Raw genomic sequence first — 25,702 nt, 5'->3', positions numbered from 1 at the left:
ACCAACAATTATATTTATGTATATACAATAGTGGCAAAAACACAATGCTTTCAACAACTGTGAATACCTAGATGAGAAAAAAGCAATACTATCTGACAGATGGTTACAAAGTCTGTGCTAAATGAGGAGTTGTCCTATACTTTTGTTTTTGCATGCGGTCCATCAAACAATGCTCATGAACGTAAGCATCAAATATTTATTTGAGAGGCTTGAGGGAAATGTGTATCTTGTATAATCACCTAGTATACAGTACTGGTCTGGTTGCCAAATAATGCAAGCAATTTACTTTCTATACAAAATATCTGACCATGATATGCATATTATCATAATCAATACTACTAAATGCAAGGTATGCTGGGATATGATTTGCTCGAGACGCGTCAACTAGTATACTCGGGAAAACACTTCTTCAAGCTGTTGGTAATGAATATACACAATCCAAAAATTCTGGAATAACTTTTGTATGCCACCTTGCGTTCCCATGTATTATTTAAAATACCGCATTTAAGAACAAAAATGCTGGACAACTTTCCAATTTAACTATTGATTTGTTTTAAACAATGTATATGTCAGGGTGCATTGACATAAATATGTTATGCTATGAATATACATGTATTTAAATTTACAACCAATTTAATATAATATAAAACTTTTATAACGGTTTTTATACGAGCCGCCAAGAGGATGCACTTAAATAATTAAATAAAAAATGTCAAATATTGCAAAACGTAACGTCAATATAAAATACTTTTAAAGATAAATTACTGAATCACTGACAGTGATATTAAAGTTATTGTCTATATAGAATAAGTTACCACATACTTCATACTAATAATATAGATATAATAGAAAGCAATAAAGGAAACAACATAATAGATCTAGGAAAACAACCATAAACATAACAATACAAGGGTGTTAACCGACCGCTAATTAATTAGGCACATTTACCGAGTGCGGATTAACGAATCTGGTTGAGAACACCTGTCGCACGCAGGTATATTGATTCTGGTGTATAATGTTTAAATTATCCGTCGAGTCGTTCCCTCAGATCTCGTTGGTCGGTTGTGTTGTTTCTGTTTTGTTCTGTGTTGTTTTTTTTTTTTTTGTTTTAGTTCGACTTTATTTGTTATAGGTCTCGACCAGCTGCGAGAGCCCGTATTCGATGGCATATTAGAAAACAATTTTAAGTGGCATTATATTCGGGCCCGAAAGAACACAAGGAGCGACTCATGCACAGGGCCAAATTCGGCAAATCATCGCATTGTTAACACCTAGTTTAGAGATGTTTCCATGAGATTTAAGATGAGATAGAGCAAATCAGATGCTAATAAAAAAAAACATTAACAATAAATAAATATTTTATTTTATATTTTCCTTAGCATTTAAAATTAGTTGCACGTTTAAATTTTAGACTATACTAATATTATAAAATAAATACAAAGGTAAATTTCTAAAAGGGATTTTGAAATCATTTTAAAAAAGCAAGAAGTTGTGTCAATAGTACTTTTTCAATAAACGTTTTCATGACGTAACGTACTACAAAGTTAGCCCCGTTTTAACAGTTTGAAATATGGGCGCACATCTCCCCGTAGTTTGCCTCAAAGTCGTATAAAAGATCGAGTTGCACTCTTGGAATTAATTTGACTGCCTATCTAGCTAGACCTGAATGGAAATTTGGCTAAACTCTCATCAACCCAAATCGTAATCAAATTGGTACTGTGGTCAAGTTCTGGCTGAAGCTACTAACGATAGTGTTCTGGCATATAAATCCTTTAAAAAAATAGGGAATATTCAATGTATTTTTCATTCATGTATCCCCTGACTAATGCCATGATTCGAATCGGATATTGGGCTTGAAATATTCCGTTGTAACATGATAAGCGTTAGCTTAATGCATTTCAACATGGTAAAAACAATCAACACCTACAAATAAGTGGTGAGACATTAGACAGAAATCAATGTCTGTAAATCAGTGACATTTACTTTCCAATTATTACAGCTCACAATCAATACATGTCACTATGAATGAATTCATTCGTGTCATTAGGAAAATCTAGGGAAAATCATTGGAATTATAATTATATAAAAATCACGAATTTAAATTTCCCGGATACGATAGAAATTGAAAAACGCTCCAGGACTTTCAAGTATTAATCATCCACCATACTCTATACCAGCAGTCACCAACAAAGCAGCCGCCGGAACGGGGTACAAATTAACCCCATTCAGATATTCGTACTAAGGGAATATATTTTTTTTTTAATATTAAAAGGGTTATATGAATTACTGATACGGCGCTGCGTTCTTAGTTTGTTTTCCCGTCAGTTAATGATGCGGGGATGATGGCGTGCCCCGCGCGCCTCCCCGCCCCGCCGCTGCCTTTGTTTTTGACTGCATTCCACTGGTTTTATTGAAATGTTCACGTAAATAATGGTGATGCAGCAGCATCAATAATGCTTTCCCAGACCACCGCACAGGTGGTGGGCTTTTCTGTCCCTTTCTTGCGCTCGGGTGCCTCTGCTCGCACGCCACGACCTCTCGCACATCTTGCGATCTCATCTCGAAGAGGGTCTATCTTGCCGAAAGGTACAGAATCGAGTGGTTGACAAACGCAATTAAGTAACTCTTATTATTATTGGGATGCCGTCACATATTATTTTATAACAAATGCATCATAATAAGAGTATTCAGAAATCACAATCAGTAGGCAGTATTTAACTGAAGCATTTCGAATACATCTTTCATACACATCAACTATAACGCTATTTTACCGACAATCATCATTTACGCACTTTTTTCTAAAAATGTGTATGTTTGAGAATACCGATTCTATTGCGAATTTATATGACACTAGTAATAACTATTATTTTACCCATTTAAAATAATAAATATTATGTTTACTGAAAATGTGCATATTTGAGAATAGCAGAAGTTTTAAAATTGATAGATAGAATAATATTGTTATTTTACTATGGCAAGTAGTTTTGCTTTTATCATGTGGTTTTATATTCCACGTTTGGTTCTGATAATAAAATATCCAAAATTACAAAAATATATTTTCCCTATAAGCATATTTCTACCCTAAATCTTTCTCAAAAATATAGAATAGCAATCAAATACATTCTGACAACTTACAACTTTCACTATGTTATCATAATATTAATAATATATGTTTTAATTAAATTCATTATAGAGCCTAAACCGAAAACGGTCGATATATCTAACTCCTGTATTAAGGTCTATAATTTATGATATGCAATGTTGTCGCCCTTCTAGCTCTATTTGTTCCTGTGAATGCTCTTTAGTCGATGAGTAAATCACCAACCTGAAGTTGGCTCTCAATCGCTTGTAAAAAATGTCTTATATTAGTGGTCGTTATATTAGCCACTGAGCGACTTCGCGACTCGTCACATCTGTGGGTGACTTTACATTTTTAAAGTTAAATTTTGGAAGCTAAGAAATGATTTATAAAATAGGTTTGTACAGCTATGTATTTATTAGAAAAATATGTCTGTATTATTTTCAACATTATAGTTCATAGTCTCAAATTGGTAATAATTGACCCTGAAGTATAAAGCTCTTTTAGAATATAAAATAAAGTATCAGGCAAACGCGCTTTTGTTTCTATAGATTCATAAAGAACTATATTTTTTATGAAAATATTTGGGATTAAAAGATAAATATAAATAAACACTAAGTATTAGTAAAACTTGAAACTTGTTGAAAGTAACTCGAAAATAAATGTAATTTTATTTTTTTATTTATTAAATCTTTTGTTGTAACCTGTAAGGTATAAGCCCAATGCGTTACAACGGGCAAGTCTGTAGCAACTGAATAAGTCAATCAGACATACAAGTAAGTATTAACCACCAGACTGAAAGTTTGAGAATTGGTGACATTTATATTATTAATTATAAATTATTATGCTAAACAATTTATAATCAATATATGACACTGCAGCTGGGCCGGTTTTTTTTTAATAATAACGCATTTTTATAAACAAAAATTCCGAGTGCCGCTGCCGGAGCGTGAACCTGCAACCTCAGAGTTACTAGTCTGAGACGTTGCGGACTACGCAATTCCGTCCTAAAATAAAATCCTAAAAAAATACTAAACTATAAAACTGCTGCTACTTCTTATGATAATTACAAAAATATTTTAATAATAATAATGCTTATAATTATTTATTTATACATTTTTTATGAATTGAAAAAAATAAAAATGTATATCATTTAATGAAATGAAATAAAAATAATAATAAAACGTTCACTTACTGATCAGCTTTTACTCAGCTTTCTCCAGATAGGGAGGGCTACTATCTGAAGAAAGCTGAAATGACGTCCCTGATTCTAACCCAGAAATTTTCAGAATATCTCATAAAAAATAAGTTTCGAATCTATCCCAAAAACATTTTTAAAATATGTCATTTTAGTGAAATCATATCTGAATACAATTTCACTGGTAGATGCATATTTTTCCAGTGGAAATATAATGTATAAATACAGTGAATGTGTATTTTTTGGTAAAGTTATATTTTCACTAGTTGAAGTCCAAATACATTTTCACCCGTATATATAATATATATTTTTACTAGCGAAAATATAATTTAACTGACTTGCGCTAGTGAAATTAAATGCTGATGTACAATATATGAAACTCAATTTGACAGTTCTAAAATATATATATGCTGTTCAAACCCAAACCTAACCTACACGGATTAACCAAACCCAACTTTAGATTACAATTTTAGAACTTTCGTTAGGACAAGTCTAAAATACAAACTGAGCCAATTCAACTCTCAGGGGGAAATAAGCGAAAGAAGAAGTACAGACAGACTTTGAATCTCGCATATTGCTTCATAGTTTGTATAGACTTCGATATTACACTAAGTTTTAAAAATAATATAGAAAGTTTTTACGCATCAGTAGTGGTGATATTTTAGATAATTAATATCATTGTCGATAATTTTAGTTTCCGATGGGGCATAGTTTGACACATAACCACTATACGGGACTCGACAATACTCTTGAAACCCTTCCAATCTGCATTGCTATAATCAAAGACAATTGTATAGACAACCTTAGCCTCGCCCTGCAGTGTAAAAAAACACAGGAAGGTGATTGCATATCTGAGATCTGAGCATTACCCTTAACTAACGCAATATTCAAATGCTTCATATTTCGATTATTAAAGTTTTTCATTAGGTGAGAAAACTCTTTCTTAGGTACCTAATATCTATGCGTTTTACTATTGTATTGAAGATTACACAAAAAAAAAGAGTGCTTCATGAAACACATTTTTTAAAACAATACACAGTAATTTAATATATAAGTAAAAATTAAAATAAATATAATTTGATATATACAATTCCATATGGACGACCACCTATTACCGAAAGCAGCAATTTGAAGAATTTTATTGTGAAACACCCCATGTTCTCCATCATTAGTTTAGCGCATCACATGCACACGATCAAACAAGGAAACGAACCGTACAAATTGTCCAAAGAGATCCATTAAGGTCGTCCATAAAATAGAGTGCAAACTCATGCCCTGGTCCTTTTGTTTTTCGCCGCCGTCATATATGGAAAATGGTTGTTGTTTTTTTCTTTGTTCCCCCCATCTCGATATCTCTTTGTTGGGAAATAGTTTCTGCATTGTCCGACATCCGGGGCGCCACCTTGAAGGTGCAACCCTTATCTGGTTTCCATGAAAGAAGTTTTGTGCGAACGGGACACATTCCTGAACTATTTCCACTATGGCGAGCTGATAGTCTTATCTGCGTGGAACGTACGAATAAGATATCTCTTCTATGTTATATACAACACAAGAGTTGAAAAGGTGCGACCGTGAATGGTGTAACCATTTCGTGAGAAGTGGGCATAAAAACACATCATCGGAATTCGAAAAATTCATTGAAGCAGAGATATATAGATATTTTCAACTAATTGTAACGGCTATTATTTAAAGTAACTGACAAATTGTGATATTGGTTGCATTTGTGTAACAATGTATTGAGAACAAGATAAATCATCTAAATTCAGTTAATACAACATTTTGCTCTTTTACCAGAAAATGTATTATATATAATATAATAAATCTTCTGAAAGCCTTCTAATATTTTTTTCATGTGCAGGTAAAAGTAATATTAATGTTATGAATATATTTAAAAAACGAAAAAAGTACTGTTAATTATAAAATAATTAAGAACACAACACTCCTCGTGAATTAAATGAAAATATGATTATTCACTACATCCGAGTAAAAATAATTATTAACGACTATTTCCGATTAAAGAATTGCGTGAAAAATACATTCTCAATAGTAGATATATATATATATATATATATTTCTTCTAGTGAAAATGTTATTTAACTGATAGGCGCTAATATGCTGCTCTAAAATGTCTATGAAGCTCAATTTGACAGTTAAGATTCGCTACTTCTTTCCCTACTGCTGTATCAACAGGAACGTCATTTAAGGGGGGCAAAATAGGAACAGTTGCCTCACTTGAATTTGGCCAGAAAAATGCATGTCATTTAATGAAATTCTATCAATTTAAAGAAATTTAAATATTAATAAAACAACCATTGACTGGCCAACTTTTGCCCTCCTCACCCCTTTCTTCCTAGAAAGATTTGTAATGGCGTTCCTGATTCTAAATAATAAATTCTCGGGTTATCCCTCTAAGAAAATATAAAAAAACAGTCGCAAAAATATTTTTTTAAATATGACATTTCAGTGAAATCATATCGGAATACATTTTTACCGGTAGACAAGGTCCTAGTGTTGGAGGGGAAAGAGAGGGGCATACGCCCCCGGGCACAAGACTAAGGGAGCGCCAAAACAAAGTTAAGAATCACATAGCATTATTTGTAAACTGTGATAACATAATAACATAATAGTTTAAATTTGACTGAAATACACTTACCCAAGCAAGATCCGGTGGTAGTCACTTTTTTCGGAACAGCGCATTTTTCTCATTCTAAACAACACTTTTTTCAACACAAACACTTTTTTCAACACAAACACTTTTTTTCACTCTACGATTCACTGGAAAGTATTCAAAAAAGCTTTATAGACGTTAAAAAGCGATTTGGAAACACGGAGCACAAGAACTGAACACAGCTATTCGTCGAGGATTAGACACGTTAATCGAACTTTCAAAATAATTGTTAGAAGATCTAAATATGACGCGTGACACAAGAAGCGATGCAACACAATTTCTATAAAATATTTTGAATTTGAATTTTATTGTTTTGTTTCATTTTTGGACGTTATTAAAAAAACAAATTAATAGCGATTGCAAGATCTTACTATGAATTTCAAATAAGCAGAAACTGATATTGAATCTCTGGAAATAAAATTGTTCAAAAATTCTATTAAAATTGCTTTAAAAATAGATATTGAAAAAATATTTTAAAATAAAATGCATTTTCACCATTAGATACATATTTTTACTAGCGAAAATTTAATTCAACTGATAGGCGCTAGTGAAATTATATGCTGCTTAAAATGTCTATGAAACACAATTTGACAGTTGCGAAACGTCCATTTGCTGTCAAACCCAAACCTAACATAATCAAAGTTTTTGAACTCCCATTATGGAATACCAAAATACAACATTAAGTCAACTTATCTCTCATGGAAAATAAGCGAAAGAAGAAGTATAGACATACGTCGCATCTCGCATATTGCTCCATAGTTTGTCTGCATTTCGATATTACACTAACTTTTAAAAATATGATAGCTATTCGACTGATATGAGTATTGATCAAAGTATATTCAAACCGAATTTTGGTCAATAGGAAGGAGTAAAAACAAGTATTACTTCTGGGAAGAGATAATTGTTTTTTGCACTCTTCTATTGGGCAAAATTCGGTTTATATGTACTTTATTCGATTCTCACTCGTAACATTGTTATAAAAAATCTTAATATAAACGCGATGGCACGATTTTATTGCTTTTGACCTAAACTGGAAATTCACTATATGGTAACACTGAGCAGCAAAGAAAACACTGCTAATTATCAGCTAATAAATGAGTAGATATTTTTAATAATTTTTAATGCCTAATTAAAATATTTCACAGAAATACGTTTCCACTGAGATGGCACGATTATATTGCTTTTGATGTGAATTTTTGACTTGATAATTGTTTTTGCGTCATTTAGGTGGGGGGAGCAGGGGAGGGAAATTCGTTCCCCTTTGCATGTCATTTAATGAAATACTATGAATCTTAATATAATTAAAATAATAAAATGGACCACTTACTGGCTAACTTTTGCCTCCCCCTGTCTCTCTAAAAAATCTTAAATGACGTCTTTTTTGGTGGACCTCGACAGGTAGACAACGGCCGGTGGTACTTCGTCCACCATTCACTCGCATATATTATCATGTAACATTAAAGAAGATTAGACGTCTTCCTTTGAAAAGGATTGTCCTCCTCAAAAATGTTATTCTTTTTTGTCCTTTTTTAACTAAAAAATTCAATAAGACCTTTTTATTGAGTTCTTAAAGTAATTTCTCCTCTTCAAAAATTTTAGGGAGATTATCAAAATAACCTCCCGCAGCAATACTGACCTTTTTGTTTTCAAAATTTGGTCACCTTATGTAACATAACTAAATAAAATACTACTACACCGGCTCAATTTTTATGAGTAATTCCCACCCGTCACCAGTCGCGTCTAAAACTAGTGACTCATCTACCATTTCTCCGTTATGGTCAACACTACAATTAAACGATTGAAGATTTGTCAATAATTCATCTTATTTACAATCAAATTTAAATAGTTTTCGTTTAGTGCGTCGGTACCGAGCGTTTCCACTGCAACGATGGACACTTAGGGCACTTCCTTGAGTGACTCCAATTCTTATCTATTTTAATTCAGAATCTTCGTTATTTTGTTTAATGCTGAATACATAATCTGTTGGAAATGTACAATTCAATGAATTATACATATTGCTTCGGTAGTACGCTGTTTAGTTTTTCAATTACAATACTTTATCAAAAGCTTGAACAACGTCTAAGAAAACACATGAATAAATATATTTTTCTTTTAGCACTTTTCCTATTAAATCAGTAATGTGATGCACCCGATCGATTATGGAATGTGAATTTTGGAACTCAAGCTGATTTTTTCTTCTTTATTATAGGTTTCATTTTTTCAACATGAGTTTTTCGAATACTTTAGATATTATTGGTAGCCATGATATAGGTCAGTACGATTTTACATCGTTTAATGGTTTTCTTGGCTTGAGAATCACTATTACTTCTACTATTTGCAAGGCACTGTGGACATATTTTAATCTAAGCAATGCGTTAATTAAATTGATTAGTTACTATTGCTTTTTTTAAATGCTATTTCATTATTTCGCCAGTCATCAAGTCAAATCTGGATGCTTTATTTGAATTAATATCCAAATAAGATTTAATAAATAATTATCTGAATAATTTAACAGCAGATAAAGATACAGAATATTATTTATGGAAAACAACAAAAATGTTAAAAAAAAAACATAACGAATAAGCCGTCAATCAAAACGATAAATGAAGATTGTGCGAGAGAAAACAAACAAAAAGCAAACTTTTACATTAACCATCTTAAAGAAATCTTCAAACCCAATAAAATTGAAATACAGGTCAATGACACAAAAAGCGAAATAGAAAACCAAGAAAATATTCTCTAGAGTAAATTAAGCTTAAGCAACAATTAAAGATTGTATATATTTTTTTATAAATAAAGAAAACTAGTCAATTAAACAACAAAATATAATTTATTAAATTAATATATTATAAAACATTTTAAGTAATAATCAACAAATTATAAATATATTTATCACAAATTGGAATTTGCTTTCTTTTCTCTAATTATAAGTACATGGATATCCATTACATTTGTATGAGTATGACCCGTCTTTATGTGATATTTCCCACTGGAAAATTTTTCATAAAAACTATAAGAATCGTTATCTTTTATATAATTTTCTGGATTTAAATTTTCTTTTTCGGCATCATTCACTAACTGATCGTAACCTATTGCTCCGGCAGCATCTGTAGGTCCATCGATTCCGTCAGTCCCAGCACATAGCATATATACATCATAATTTTGTAAAAGTTTAAATTCTCTTCTCTTCAACTCCAAATCGATTGAAAAATTCAATGCAAGCTGCTGATTTCTTCCTCCTTTTCCATGTCCTTTAACGTTTACCGTAGGTTCACCTCCACCGACCATACAAATTCCCTTTTTTAAACTTAGTCCAGCTTCAGTCATATGATCAAAGAAATCATCGATAGCATCAATCCTTTGACACATTTTTAATCTATCCTTAAAACTATCCGAACCAATTTTACCATTACAAAAATTAATAATAGTACAAACTAAATCCGAATACTCGTTACTTAATCCTTTAACATCTCCATTTATATAATAAGATAATATACATGAACAAAGTCCAAATTTTAAAGCCTCATTTTGTGCTACATTTACAGCCACTATATTATTTGCCAATACATAATTGCTGACTGCCATTTCAGGATAAACAATTTTTTCACCACGTATTAATACGTTCAATATAGATGTTGAAATTTGATCATTTAACTTGTATTTCTTAATTATATTCAAAGCTTCATCTGGATCGTCTCTATTTTGGAATGTCGGTCCACTTGCTACGAAATCGTCGGAATGTTTCAAAATATCAGACACAAGTAAAGTGATCACTTCTGCTGGATGCGCAATAATAGACAATCTACCGCCTTTTATATCGGATATTCTCTTTCGTACCGTATTTAACTCGATGATATTTGCGCCTGCCTTTGCAAGTTTAGAGATTAGATCATACTTTTCTTTTAAATTAATAGGCGGTAAAGGAGCGGTCAATAGAGCTGAACCGCCACCGGATAACATAACCAATAAGCAACAATTTTCATCGACGTTGTTAATAAGTTGCATTATTTTCTTAGTTGCAAGTTCAGAATCTTGATCGGGAAGATTGTTCTCTGCGCCTTCGTAATACTCAATAACACTATCAGACAACACCTTTTGATTACTCAATATTCCTTTCGGTATGCTAACAATGCCAGATTTTAATCTTGTTCCCAACACTTTTTCAACTTCACTTGCCATTTGATACGCTGCTTTTCCAGCGCCGACTAAATGTACATCCTTATTCTTTAAATAGTGCGTGAAATTAAATATTTCAAGTGTATCGTTGCTCTTGTTGTAAAGAAAGTGTTTTCTTATCAAACTTGGCATTTGCACTGCTTGAACGGCCTTCCAAAATATGTTAAACATAGTTTTTATGGTTTGATCCGCCATTTTGTGTTGAACTAAAAACAATTAAAGCAATTTGTTTTATTTTTATTAACAATATATTAGGATTTAGAGTCACTACCTATAAAAGCTTGTATATCAACGAAATGTCACTCGTGACATTCAAGCAAATGTTGCCATTTGAAAAATATATTTGATAGCTCTCTTGTTGAACCTAGCTTGATGACAATTTAAATGAGCAATATATAAAATAATTGCTCCCTAAAACTACTGTTTGTGCATTACCGTTGGGCAGATTAGGTGCGAGTGAGCATTGGTCAGAACAGTAAACACCTCATGAATAAACCCTCTGCAACGAATCCTTCTCAGATGAAAAATTCTAAGATTTACCTTACAAAAATACAAAATCAATTCGTTTTATCAAAGTATTTATTTAAATGCACATATCTCTTAAAATATATTCTGTTACATCGCACCCATTATGTAATACATGATAATTTGTGAAATAGGAAATTTCAATAAATTGTATCCATTGCTGTATTTTTTATTTTTGTGTAAATGGACGGCGTAAGCGCTCATGTAACTATAACAGCACTGGATATTTTTGCAATCATTTTTTTATCATTATGTTTGCCAAAGAAGTGGTTTAAAAAATTTAAATTTGAAAATTTCGATTTAAAAAATGAGCTTAAAAGTAGAAGACGTTGCTTTGACAAGAGCTTTTTGCTATCTGAAGCTAAATCAAATCCAAGATGATCCATCAATGAGTGTTGGAACTTCCTGATCAAACACCCAAAGATACTGTATAAGCCCTATTTATACGCATATGTGTTCATTTGGATTTTATTATAGCCAAAACTTGGCGGCATTTTGATAACACAAGGCGTAAAGTACACTCTTCTCGTGGCAACTTCGGCGGGCTCGCACAGCAGGTGCGGGCCTCGCGCACATTCCGCTCACACACTTAAGTTTTAACATGTAACTGTAATAAGCTTTCAATAAAATACTACTGAGCGGCTCAATCTGTGTCTAATTGCCACCCGTCCCGTGTTTACATTTACCATGAAATATGTTTAATGTTATAAAAATTTAGTGAGTAAGATATTAGTTTTAATAAAAATATTTTATATCATTTATATTATATATAAAAAAGTATATGGCCAGAAAGTTAACGGTTTAGATCACCGGCTTTGACGTTGAGTGAAATGTCAACCCAAAAGTCAGAGCTCCATTCTGCGCCACCAACAAAAACAATATGTCGATTATGCTTAGCGACGCAAGAAGTAATACACAACATATTTTCTGATGATTTACTATTGTACAAAATTCGAGCTTGTCTTCCATTACAGGTATATTTTTGCTGATATAATAATATGCATAAAAACATATGTTGTCATTCTTTAACCGATTTCAGATAAGAAAAGACGACAATCTACCCAAAATCATATGCGATAACTGTTCGACGAAAATTTCTGATATATACGAATACTATAACAGAGCTAAAAATGCAGAAAAAGAGCTCCTTTCGATTCCTCAATCAGATGACAATATTGAATATATTGAAAAGTATTTATTATAATTATTTCAAGCTATGGTATAATTAATTGTTATTAATAATATTGAAAATTATATTTCAGATCATCAGTCACAACCGATAATAATAATTTAAGCAGATTATCGACTATTTCCTATCAAATTAAACTAGAACCGCTAGAAAATAATATTTCTATATCGCATGTCGACGTCCATGAACATTTTTTATCTAAGTATACACAAACCGAACCAATATGCTTTGCAAAAAATGATATTAAAATTAAAGAAGAAATTTTACCCGAGTTATTATTACAAAACATAGTTGTAAATAATGTCGATTATCATACAGATGCAATCGATGATATGTTTTATAGCTCAGAAGATGATATTACGCTGAACAACATAATGAAGATTCCGCCCATAAAATTAAAAATTAAAAAAGAGTATTCGGAAATGCTTCTGATGGATAGGAACAAGAAGAAATCCAAGAAGAGGAAAAGAGAAGAGTCAAAGTCGAAAAAAAGAGGGAGACCAAAAGGATCTTTGAATAAATTGAAAAAGAAAAAGTTGAAAAAGTACGAACATTCCATGCAAAAAATGTGCGAACCAGAAATTTTAATCAAAACTGAAGGTCGGGAGGACAATGATGCAAACGGAGACATCGAAAGCAACCAATGGCAATGCTTAACATGCTTCGCTTATCAAAAATCAAGAGCTGATCTCTTAAAACATTATAAAGAGCACGTAAGTATATTTGAATAAAATATTGATTAAAAAATTGTACTAAAATATTAATTGCAATTTTAGGGTGATAATATTGATAAAATAGATTTAATAAAAGATGAGATTGATATTAAGGATGAAGTATCAGATAATGAAGATTTAAAATGTGAATCCGATACAAACGCTAAGTTTAACAGATATAAAATTGTAAAATCTAAGGAATTCGATAGTGGCACTGGTAAAAAATCAATAGATTTTATATATAGAAAGGCATATATTGATCATTTTTATTTTCAGCTTACCAGTGTTTAATATGTCTCAAGTTATTTGATCATAAAAGATCTATCTTACGACATTTCATAAGCCACGAAGATAGTAGACCGTATATATGTAACGTTTGCGGTAAGATTTATAATTTTTGTCATATAAATTTCTTATAAAACTTTATAAATTATTTATGTATTCAGGTCGATCGTATAAAAGGGCTTATGAAATTTTATTACACGGCAGAGCGCACAATGGAATCAAAACTTTATTTTGCACTTACGAACCGTGCAACTATAGCACTGTTTACCGCGGAGCTCTTTTAACACACCAGAGAAGACACGAACCAGCATTTAAGGTTTAATCGTTGAGTAAAATATTTATATTCTATTTTATACATATATTTTTAATTATTTTTACAGTACACTTGTGAAATATGTAATAAGGGATTTGATGTTTTAACATGGTTCACTGAACATAAAAACCTTCACACTGGAGATAAACCGTTTTCTTGTGATATTTGTGGAAAAAATTTTATGTATTCAAGGTATGTCATTTTTTCATTATCAGTCCATCGTTCTTAGTCTAAATCCTGTACCATTTTTTCAGATATCTCGTATCCCATCGTAAGAACGTACATCCCGAAACAAACTCACGGAAATTGCTCTATCGTTGCGATAAATGCAATCTAGAGTTTTCCTATCGCAAAAAATTAAAAAGACACATTGTTCAAGTACACGAAGAAGAGCACATTTTATGTGATATATGTGGAAAGAGCTTATCTAGCAAAGAGCATCTTAAATGCCATAAAAGAATACACACGGGCGAAAAGCCATACGTTTGCAGGTTCTTATAACTACAACGATAAATAATTTCAATATATTAAACAAATATTAATCTAGTTTATTCCATATAGGACTTGTGGAAAAGCTTTTGTTAAAAAATGTAATTTGACGATCCATGAAAAGATCCACAGTGGAGATCGTCCTCATGTTTGCTCTCATTGCGGAAAAGCATTCTCTCAAAGGTCAACTCTAGTCGTACACGAAAGGTATTTATTAAGAAACTATTTTTCTATCGCTGCTTTTATTAATTAACATTACATTTTAGGTATCATTCCGGCGCTCGTCCGTATCGGTGCGACGTGTGCAACAAAGGATTTGTGGCTAGAGGCTTACTCACAGTACATATGAGGACTTGCACAAAGAAAAACAGTCAGCCGTTCAGTTTCATCGAACCTACGTGTTAATTTATAATTTGTGTATATTTTTATGATAGTTATTTTTACTGTCCTTTACATTGCATTCAATGCCAGATTATTTATAAATAAATATATGTATGTATGTATATATAGTTTTATAAATGTTTGCAGTATTTTTAAAATTAAAATATTTTTAAAACAAATACTTTTATATAATTAATATGAAGCACTCCTTGAAATGAAATATACCATAATTTTTAAAGAACTACCTTTATATACTTTATCAGCAAAAATAATAAATTGCGAGTACAGTTACATAACTATAGAGATTTAGTCCCATTTTTACCAGAATTGTTTTAGTTATAAAGTGCATTCTAAAGATACAGCCAGATTGCCATTTTGTCTTTATTTGGTATTGATCTATAGTTTTATTCCAAGCGAAACGCAAGTTTATGCGTGTTTATTTACTCGGGGAAATTAGCAAATACTACCACAAGATTATGTAGCTTTACATTTATTATATATCGGTCGTAGCTAAGCTGATTGATTGTGTCAATTTGGAGAATTATTCTGATTTATGACGAGCTAAGTCATTCAATTCTAAAGAAGAAACAAGATCTTAACATGAGCATGAGTTGTTTTCAAGTCTTTCTAATGACACGTATTTTATGTCCATGAACAACATATTATATTCCACTACATGTTTTTGGCAATGGAAATAAGCTCCTATGTAGTTTCTTAATATTTATTTATTTAGATTAAATTATGACCATCGTAACCTAACAGGTTACCCCAATGCGTCACGATGGTCGAAAACAATAATTGTATTATTTCAATACACAAAAATTATATATATATATACATAATTAAAATAATGCACAAAAAATAATAAAATAAAATAAAAAATTATACAATACCAAAATTAAATGATACGAACTGGACTAGCTCCTCGTAGCTAACATTAATCCTTTCAACGCCAAGCGCATGATATCATGCGCAACTAAATCTACTGTCTAACGCCAAGCACATGATATGATGCGCTCGTTAAAACCTTCGTTTTTTAAAGAAACGGAAAGGTAAAAGTTGGCAATATATGTTTTAAAAATCAGTTTGAGTTCCTAGTAAACGATTTCAGTGATTTTATTTATAGAATTTGCGATGAAACAGTGGTATATATAATTATAAAGTCACGCCTTAATTTTAGTCGTTTGTATTTCGCGCGCGGTTTCGATCGTGCTTCTTTAGACCACTTTTAGGGTTAGCACAAACGCATCGCGGAAATTCGTTTTTTTATACTTTAATTTATGAATCGAAATTAAATTATCTCATCAATATTTCAATGATAATTGTGATTTGTAAATACTTGTGAATATATTTATACGTTATTTCGACTGTTTTAATATTGTCAACTGTTTTTGTGATTGGTTTTTATTGTTTGTAATAATTAAATAATAATAATTACTATTAAATACTTATTAATAAATATAAATAAGATATAATTAATAAAATATCAATATTAACTCTTAGTAAATATTAAATAATAATAATAATAACAAAAACGATTCCTTGTCGTAGAATCATTTTATTTTACTTGTTCTATTTATTTACATTAAATTAATACCATCGTGACCTAACAGGTTACCCCAATGCGTCACGATGGTCGAAAAGTTTATTATTTATTGTATATATATGTGTGTGTGTGTGTGTGTGTAATATATATTACATATTCCGCCTGGAGTGTAGATATGTTGCACTCTTGCCGGTCCCAAGCCCGGATAAAGGCGGAGGGTTTCTATCATGGAGCAAACAACCAACGTGGATAAATCCAAATAGTTATGAAAAAATCACAAAGAAATAATAAATCCGCCCCGATTCATAATGATCTAGATTCTAGACGATCGAAATCTAGATAAACGATTGGACTTCAATTTTGGAAGCTGGAATGTGCAATATTTCAACCAGGAAAAATGCAAACAATATCGGAAGAAATACTAAAACTCAAGATATATCTAGAAGCCCTACAAGAAATTAGGTGGAAATGCCAAAACCGATCACCGGTTGTAGTGCCGTTGAAGAAGAAGAAGAAGAATATGTATATATTATAAATTATACATATAATTATATATAGTTAAATGTAACATCGAATCTTGCTATCAAGTTTTATTATTTATTATTTTAATATATCAAGAAATATGACAACCTTCAACAACAACCAATTGCAAACACCATTGATCAAAAACAAACGGTTTGGTTATTAGGGTTATTTTTGTGTACGATATATGTGATTTTGTATGCATCAAAGAAATGTTGTCGATTTGTAAATTTTTATAACAGGATGTAGGTCAGACGAAGAAAAAATGCGTTGCAGATTTATATTATATATTAAAATTGTCTCAGTGTGAGCATGACCCTGCTTGTCGTTCGCTTGTATATGCCGCGCGCGTTCATGTGTGTGTAGGTGTGTGTACGCGAGCCAACTCGCGGACCGACGAATAGATTTAGTTTTGTTCACTCCATATTTCCAACAATACGACTAAAAATGTTTGTTTATTGATATAATTAGAATGTTTAAACCATGTTAATCATACATATATAATTTTAAAATATAAAAATTGAGTATTTTGGCTGTGTTAAACAGAGTAAGTAGCCAAAAAATTATATCGCTAAAAACGCATGGCGTACAGCGAGTAATTAACAATTTACCGGTCGGCGGTCTAAGGGTTAAACAGGTCAATGTGTAATGCCAGCGTATTAAGGAGCTGAATGGGCACAGAATAACTCGAGAATAACCGAGTTAAATCATCTAAGCAACCGAGGTTTAACATTTTTTTAATAATATCCCATGACAAACCTTGTCGAATGCTTTCTCAAAATGTGTATATACGACGTGTACTTGAATATATATATATATATATATATATATATATATATATATATATATATATATATATATATATATATATATATATATATATATATATATATATATATATATATATATATATATATATATATATATATATATCGAAAGATCAACAAAAATCCTAGAATAATCATAATCATTAACAGTACTAATAAATAGTAACAATTTATTTTTAACCCATTCATATACAACACAGTCTGTGTGTTCTAGACCAATATACAAGGCATTCAATGCATGTTATGGCCCCAACCAAGACAGAAAAGCACAGCAAAGTTGTCATTGGGACACGTGTAAGAACTCATTAAATATGATTTATGACCACTGAGGCATTACCCCTATTCTGGGAATAAGTGACATCTATATTAATAATTATAAATTATTATGTGTTATATAATTTATTACCAATAGATGTTTATGTTTTTTTAATAATAGCGAATTATTATATAGATAAAAAATTAGTGTCTCTACCAGGGCTCGAACCCGCCACCTTAGAGTTTTTAATCTGAAAAGTTAAAGACTGGGCTATTTGGCCCTTATAATATGATTTAATTATATTTTTTTCATAATATGTTATTTATTAAAAAAATAAAGAAACGCTGATACGACTTTAACGAATTTAAGCTATGGCTTTTATGCATTTCGCTACAAGACTATATTTTTTATGTCTTTTATAGCTATCATACAAATTCTATATTTGGTTTATACTAATTAAAAATATATTTCAACAAAACAATTGCTGAAATAAATAAAAATGATATGGTCAAATATGTTTGTCTTAAGACTTATTCTTAAAATGACGTATTAGAGTTCTAGGTTATTTTAACAAGACAGAAGGTAATATTTTGCACGCAATTTAACTTTTTATCTATGATTATTATTATATAGTCAAAAGTTTCTCCTTGCTTCGAATATTTGTCGTAATGCAATGTAACTTTTTATGAGAAAATCTTATGAACATTTTATGTTACCCAAATTTAATGTGATTATTAACACATTTGTAGCTGTATCAGCCAAATTATAACACTTCTACGTAAACGTTTTATTGTCCGTTTGATTTGACTTTCGTTTATTTTCAATATTGTACAATTCTAATGTAATAAGAGCTTTCAATTTCAGTATACCGAATACTAGTATTTATTCAATATAAATATAATAAATATTGGTATTTTGCTACTATTAATTTAGCCTTCTTTATAGTAAAGGGCGATATATATGAGCTTTTATGTATACATATATATATATATTTTTGTTATCAAATGCTTATATTGCAACCTCAATGACTACATAAGTGAATCTTGAACAGTTTAATATATTTCAAGAAGGAATAATGCATTGATTTGCAATTTTGACTTAAATTAATTAAATATCGTTTTCCGGCGTGTCAAGCATACAAAAAGTAAAAAGTACTATAACTATTTAGAAAGTAAATAATGTCGAATTGTTATTTCAAAGTGACAAAATTTAATTAGAATATATTAAATGAAATATATAGAAAATAAATTATAATTTATATTTGATATTTTTAAGGCTTTATAAAAATGGCTAGAAAAAACGAATTTTTGGATATTGACCCAACAATAATCGAGAAAAATATTACGTTTATGAAGGTAAGTACTTTAATTATGCATGATATTATTAATTTAAAATTACAATTAAATAATTATACCATTTCAGGAATGGCCGATTAAGGATGATCTTAAAAATGTGCTTCCTTTCACACAACCCGGAATCACTGTTAACCCTTCTCCGGGTACTTAGATCTTAATAATATTAACTTCAAATTATTATTTCATTTTTAATTTATATGTATTTGTTGTAGGGTTTTGCGTCAAAGCTAAGTACGCAAACAAAGATCAAAAACTGTTCATAAACATTTGCCAAACTGATTCCATACCGCCACCCGACGATTTAACGGACGAAGAGCTTATAGACATATTGAACTCGGACGAGCCTGTTTACCGTATTCCCATGAGCATCGGCGAACCGCGGACGGCCGAAGACAAATCCGGACAGGATTGTGTCACGTATGACATAGCGATCAGTAGTAAATTCCTGAAAAAGATACTGACGAGTGACTTATTTCGAAACCTGTTCCTGAACATTTGTTTTGAAGCGCTTCAAGACAAGTATCAGATCGAAATCGATACTGAATCTCAGGTTATTTTGAAGAACAGAAAATGTATCGGCAATCTTCAAGCGCATAAGATCCAAAATCGAGTAGCTGCTTGCGCAAACGAAGATAAACCTTACAGACCGTTGATCGAAGACATAGACACAAGTAAAGACAGGCCTAAGCTGGTTAGCGAAATTATAGATAATAAACAGACTAATAAAAAGCTGGAAGAGTTGGAGTTTCAGTTGATAAAGGAACCAAAGGAAGGCAAGATACAAAATCTTATCGTTAAATTAAAGATCGATGAAAAGGTTTGTGTTCAACATTTTATTTAATATACATACGTATTATTGGACTTTTATAGACTTATATGTAAGGTGAACAAAAATTTTTTTAATTTTTATATCCCGTAGAGATAGACTATTGATACTCTAGAAAAAATCATCAAATCATACTTAACTGTTGAGATATATATTGTTTTTAATATCTCCTTTAACTATCAGTTCTCAAACATCCCTATTTGTTACAAATTATGAATTTTTTGCCTTTATTTTATTGTGGAAGATCTTCGTTGTTTTACTAACAAATTCCTCTAGAACTGAAATTTTTTTTTTCTTATTTTATTGTAAATATTCTGTTAGAATATAATAACACAATCAACATATACAAGTAAATGAGATACTATATTGAAATCATAGTTTATAAAACAGTGGCATCAATTTTATTAATCATAAATTATAATGTCCTAGCTCCATTTTTTAATTATTTATTACAATATTTATCCGTGAGATTAGGAAAATCTAAGAAAACCTAGTCTGTAATGATCGATTAGGATCATAAATGTATAATAATTCCTAATTTCGGTCTCCCAGCCACGATATAAATTGAAAAACACTTGGGTTCTAATTGAATTGGAACCAAGGTTGTTCTGGTATTACTCACCGGCTTATACCGCTGGTCTATTGTTAGTAAAATATTTTGTTGTGACATCCACATGAGATGGGAGTAGAGCTGTATCTTTGTTATATGTCCTTTGTTGTAAACATATAAGTAGTGTATAATAAATACAGGGTTGGTCCCATGACGTTGCCTTGTAGAGCCCCAAAATTTAGAGAATTGAGTAATGACTAGGATTATTATGAAGATAATTTTTCAAGCTTTAGTATGGGAATTATTTGAGCCGCTTATCAATGAAACGGAAAATTTCTCAGTCAATTTAAAAAATTGAAAATATATGAAACAAACTTTATAGAATTCTTTATAGATTTTTATATTTTTATAGCATGTGATATGAGCAATTATAAAAAAATTTTAACCATGAATAATATATATGTATATATACATTTTAATTTATGATTTTTTAGGTACAAATTGCAGATATTACAATAGATATAAATGATGATAGAATATTGATCGCGATACCTAAAAATAACCAAGGGGCCGAATTATATTTGCCATGTTTCATCAAACCAGAAACGGCGAAAGCAGTACTTAATAAAAACACAAATGTATGTATTACAAATTTAATTATAGTATAATACTTCAAAAGGTTACATTATATAAAAATAACATTTTATCTATAATGTATATTACAGATGCTGGTAATTATGATAGCTGCCTATGATTACAACGAATAAATAAATTATAATGTAATTACAAATATAACCGTCTTAATAAAATGGCAATCAAATTATAACTACGTTTATAAAAAAAAATGTCTGAAAATTATATATCTGTAAATTAGTAGGAAAACTGGATAACTCAATCGATTAATACAAGTGACATTAAATTATTTGCCAGTTTGTACTAGGAACAAACAGCTTATACGTGTCAAATGTAAAACACATTTAACAATAATAATTTAACTCTTTGTTGCCGAAATCCGATATATCTACTTTGGCGAAAGAATCGGATATATTTTTAATGAGCTTTAGGATATTTGCTTCAGATTCAAATTATATTTTTTTTTATTATGTAATACATTGATATTTAGATAATAGTTCTAAATGGCTCGACAACGAAAGAGTTCATATGAGTGATGTCACATTTTCATTATTTCTTTAATGTTTTCTGAAAAATATATATAATGCACTAAAATTATATATAATAATGCACTAAAAATATATATAATGCACTAGTATTATAATTATTTTTATGAAATAGACTTATATGGTTTTTCCTTAAATATACATACTGAAGTTAATGTAATTCCTAATTAAAATATCACACAAATATATTACATTAGCCTCAATATTAATTCGCACAAAAAATGTCAAAACCATAAAAAATATAACAAATAATATAAGGAATGTAGTAGTTTTACTTACATTTCACACTTAAAAAAACTTAAAGTCACATTAACTTACATATATATTATTTAGTGTATAGATTTATCGTCAATAACTCAGCAAAAATATAATAAATACGGTCAAAATACATTCACAAAGTGTATCATTATTTTGAATGTTATCACAATGACGTATTTGGTACTTACATGGTGAAATCTTTGCTATTGTTATAAGTATCTTAAACTATTATTTTTCTATCACGTTACCCTCGAATTATAAGATCCGTATCCTATGTCATTATTACCGGTTGATAAAACTACTCTTTTAGGATTGAAATTAAACGACGAATCCTTGAAACATATATCGATCTCTTTGAAAGCGTTCAAGAGCAATATTCCGATAATCACGTTAAGAAATCCGCATATGTTGCCTATTATATCGTCGGCGTGCATATGCTGCCATTCGTTGTAAAGAATCGCCGACGCCAAAATAACAAACGTCGTAAACATCACATAATAGACCGGAGTCACTATGCTCGTGTTGAATATATCTAGAGATTTATTGAGGTAGTTCATTTGTATCATGATACACAAGATTGTGGCTATCACAAGAAACCATAAGACCCAATTGTGGAAGTCGTCGGCGTTTCCCGATATGGTTTCTCTCAACGAGACTCCTAATCCTTTACAAAAAACGACCGTGAGACTCCCCACGGCTGAACATAGTAATAAATATATGATAATATTTTGGTTTCCATACTTTGGCCCGAGATAAAACATGACGGCGAACGTTATGAATGCTATTAAAACTAAATATGATATGAAAATCGGCTCTCTCAACTTCACTTGCAGCTCGTTGAGGGTTTCGATTTCTTCCTGCTTCGGCGAATGTATGACTATAATCGTCGATCCGATTATACAAAGAAAACAACCGAGCTGAAATAAAACAAGTTTCAGTTAACGATTCGTGCAGAAGAAGCTCAATGAGCGATTGAACTTTTTTTTAATAATATGTAAAGTTAATACACACCTTGCCCAAAAAGTTTAGTTTTTCATTCAAGAACTTTGACGCTAGAACAGCAGCTACTAAAACGCTCAAAGCACCCAAAGGAGTAACTAGCGACGCAGGAGCGAACGCATAGGCAACGAAGTTCAACGCTTCTCCGGCTCCCACTGTAAATAAAAATAAAATATCAGTATTACTATTAAATATACCACACAGACTGGTCGATTATACTCACTGACTATTAAACCGAGCCACCATATCCATTCCTTGAGGTATTTAAAGCCGCCAGCTCCAGCTCGAAGAAAACCTTGATTGTTCAAACGTCTCAATCCAATCTTCTTTATTATGAAGCTCGATCCGATGAACAAGCTGGACAAAATCGCCAACGAAAGACCGATGGAGAACGATTGAGCATCATATCCGTGAGCTTGTTTCTCCATTTCACGGACACGAGTTTACTTGCTGAAACAAATCAGCAAAATATAATTTAATTGATAATGAAATTATATGCTGCTCTAAACTGTCGTTGAACATCCATTTACTGCCAACTTGACCTGATGGTTCTAAAACTAACTATAGTTTTAGAACGAAATTGATTGAGTTCAAACATTATCGGCATGAGCAATATTTTAATTCTAGAGATTTGTATTCCAGTACACCAGAAATTTCGTGGGAAATAGGAATAGATTTTTTTATGTAAATGTATCTGAGAAATTGCTTTTGAACTTTCTCTATAAAGAATGTTTGGCAACCTTAAAGAAACTGCGTTCTATGTTATTATGCAAAGACACTTTCCCAAGCTCTTTAATTGATAAGAGCGAAAAATAATATCTAAGAAACTTTAGTTACCTTAATAAAATTTTATTTTTTTGATACTGAATTGTAAATGATAGGTGGATGATCGTACACAAAGATTTTTAACATCAAGTTTAATAGAATTAATTTTAAGAAATGTAGTGTAGTTTATATTACACATGGGAGATAAGATTTAAAAAAGATAATCATTTTGTGATAAGACCCAAAGTTATCCAATTTTCCGTAACGAAGGCGTGACACATTGTCATAGGCCTTTTCAAAATCAGGATAGATAACAAAAAATAGATAAAAAATGTATGTCATTTAATGAAATAGTATGAATCTAAATTAAAACGATCACAGACTGGACAACTTTTGACCCCTCTATAAAAACTGAAATGACGTCCCTGAGTCAAGTTAAACCCAAACCTAACCTACACGAATTGACTAAACCCAACTAATTACAATTTCAGAAATTTCATTAGCTAAGTCAGTAGAAAATAAACTGAATAAAAAGTATAGACAGATGCATATTGTTCCATACTTTGTCTGCACTTAGTTATTACACCATGTTTTCAAAATATGATAGCTGTCTTAACTGATATTACTACGGAGTTCTGATATAGGAGTATCGGTTAAAGTATATTAAAACTAAATTTTGGTCAATAGGAGGGCGCAAAAGCAATTACCACTTCTCAGAAGTGAAAAATTCCGTTCCGTTGCAGTGGGAACGCTCAGCAACGAGCGCGACCAATGTTTATATTATATATTAATGATATAAATAATAAGATAAAAAATGTAAAATACATCTGTTTGCAGACGACATATTAGTATACTGCATAGGTGATAATGTTAAAGAAGTTGAATCAAGCATAATAGAAGTATGATTAAAAAAGAATGTAATTAAACTGAATTAGAATAAATCTAAATGTATGTTTATTAATTAAACAAATAAAAATATTAAAAAATTGGGAAAAATGGTAAAAATATGTTAAGCATAAACACAAAAAAAATACAATAGTATTTTATTGCCTCATTTTAATTATTGAGAGTAGTTATAAAATAATACGTTAGGGGAGTATTTAATAATAAATAAAGATTTAATAGGTAGTAGAAATAGAGACAATTTAAGGATAGTGTGAATTTGTATAATAATAATGTTACGTGCAAGGTGAAACTCGTTAGACTGTACAACTTTCAAACGACATATACGCGAATCGTAGAAAAATGCAAATTTATTTCATAGGAGTTTACCTCGACGCCCAGCTGTCATCGATGACAGTTCTCGTTTGTTTTCGTTCAATTGAATTTTGGCCGTAACGGAGAAAAAATCGCGCAGGTCGAATCGATTTAAAATAATGCGGGATACGCGTTCGAGAGTCGGATTCGACGCGCGGACGGCGATTTAAATTAATTTGCGCATTTTTAGGACGAATTTAAAAGGGGAGGAGACGAGTCGGAACAAAGGGAGGAAATTAAAAAAAGAAGGGAAAAAAAGATGGCGTCGATTTTGAGTTGAAAAAATGGCGCATGTGTCATTCGTCGGATTGATCGATTGATCGGCAGCGGTTGATCGTTCGGATATC

The 25,702-nt window shown here is 31.0% G+C and overlaps 4 protein-coding genes across 5 annotated transcripts; 2 read left to right on the top strand and 2 right to left on the bottom strand.

The window, feature by feature from the left end:
* Window positions 1-9,756: 9,756 nt before the first annotated feature.
* Window positions 9,757-11,452, bottom strand: LOC148235591 (glycerate kinase). Its single transcript, XM_088183804.1, has 2 exons — window positions 11,393-11,452; window positions 9,757-11,327 (listed from the first exon to the last, which is right to left on the bottom strand). Exon 2 carries the CDS (start codon window positions 11,314-11,316, stop codon window positions 9,838-9,840), a length of 1,479 nt encoding a protein of 492 aa, XP_088039930.1. The 5' UTR covers window positions 11,317-11,327; window positions 11,393-11,452; the 3' UTR covers window positions 9,757-9,837.
* A 1,002-nt stretch (window positions 11,453-12,454) lies between these two features.
* On the top strand, window positions 12,455-15,195 carry LOC148235590 (uncharacterized). Its single transcript, XM_088183803.1, has 10 exons — window positions 12,455-12,620; window positions 12,686-12,837; window positions 12,909-13,548; window positions 13,612-13,765; window positions 13,825-13,929; window positions 13,995-14,149; window positions 14,214-14,338; window positions 14,401-14,637; window positions 14,708-14,842; window positions 14,902-15,195. The coding sequence occupies exons 1-10, from the start codon at window positions 12,477-12,479 to the stop codon at window positions 15,038-15,040; spliced, it is 1,986 nt and encodes a 661-aa protein (XP_088039929.1). The 5' UTR covers window positions 12,455-12,476; the 3' UTR covers window positions 15,041-15,195.
* Window positions 15,196-18,671: 3,476 nt separating this feature from the next.
* Pih1D1 (PIH1 domain containing 1) lies at window positions 18,672-21,724 on the top strand. Its single transcript, XM_088183802.1, has 6 exons — window positions 18,672-18,749; window positions 19,443-19,522; window positions 19,590-19,665; window positions 19,735-20,339; window positions 21,393-21,536; window positions 21,624-21,724. Exons 2-6 carry the CDS (start codon window positions 19,454-19,456, stop codon window positions 21,663-21,665), a joined length of 936 nt encoding a protein of 311 aa, XP_088039928.1. The 5' UTR covers window positions 18,672-18,749; window positions 19,443-19,453; the 3' UTR covers window positions 21,666-21,724.
* spict (magnesium transporter spict) lies at window positions 21,538-25,407 on the bottom strand. 2 transcript variants are annotated; one of them, XR_015809239.1, is made up of 5 exons: window positions 25,371-25,407; window positions 23,557-23,783; window positions 23,346-23,488; window positions 22,164-23,251; window positions 21,538-22,119 (listed from the first exon to the last, which is right to left on the bottom strand). XR_015809239.1 is itself a non-coding variant. In XM_088183801.1 (4 exons), exons 2-4 carry the CDS (start codon window positions 23,759-23,761, stop codon window positions 22,574-22,576), a joined length of 1,026 nt encoding a protein of 341 aa, XP_088039927.1. In that variant the 5' UTR covers window positions 23,762-23,783; window positions 25,371-25,407; the 3' UTR covers window positions 21,538-22,573. The 2 variants fall into 2 exon arrangements, 1 of the variants encoding a protein (XP_088039927.1); XM_088183801.1 differs by having other exon boundaries at window positions 21,538-23,251.
* Window positions 25,408-25,702: the final 295 nt, after the last annotated feature.

This window comes from Plectrocnemia conspersa, unplaced genomic scaffold, assembly GCF_051122295.1.
Source record: "Plectrocnemia conspersa isolate PC_06_02 unplaced genomic scaffold, ASM5112229v1 ptg000004l, whole genome shotgun sequence".
Taxonomy (NCBI): Eukaryota; Metazoa; Arthropoda; class Insecta; order Trichoptera; family Polycentropodidae; genus Plectrocnemia; species Plectrocnemia conspersa.
The sequence above is the reverse complement of the archived record's forward strand: the minus strand, read 5'-3'. Positions and strand labels throughout refer to the sequence as shown.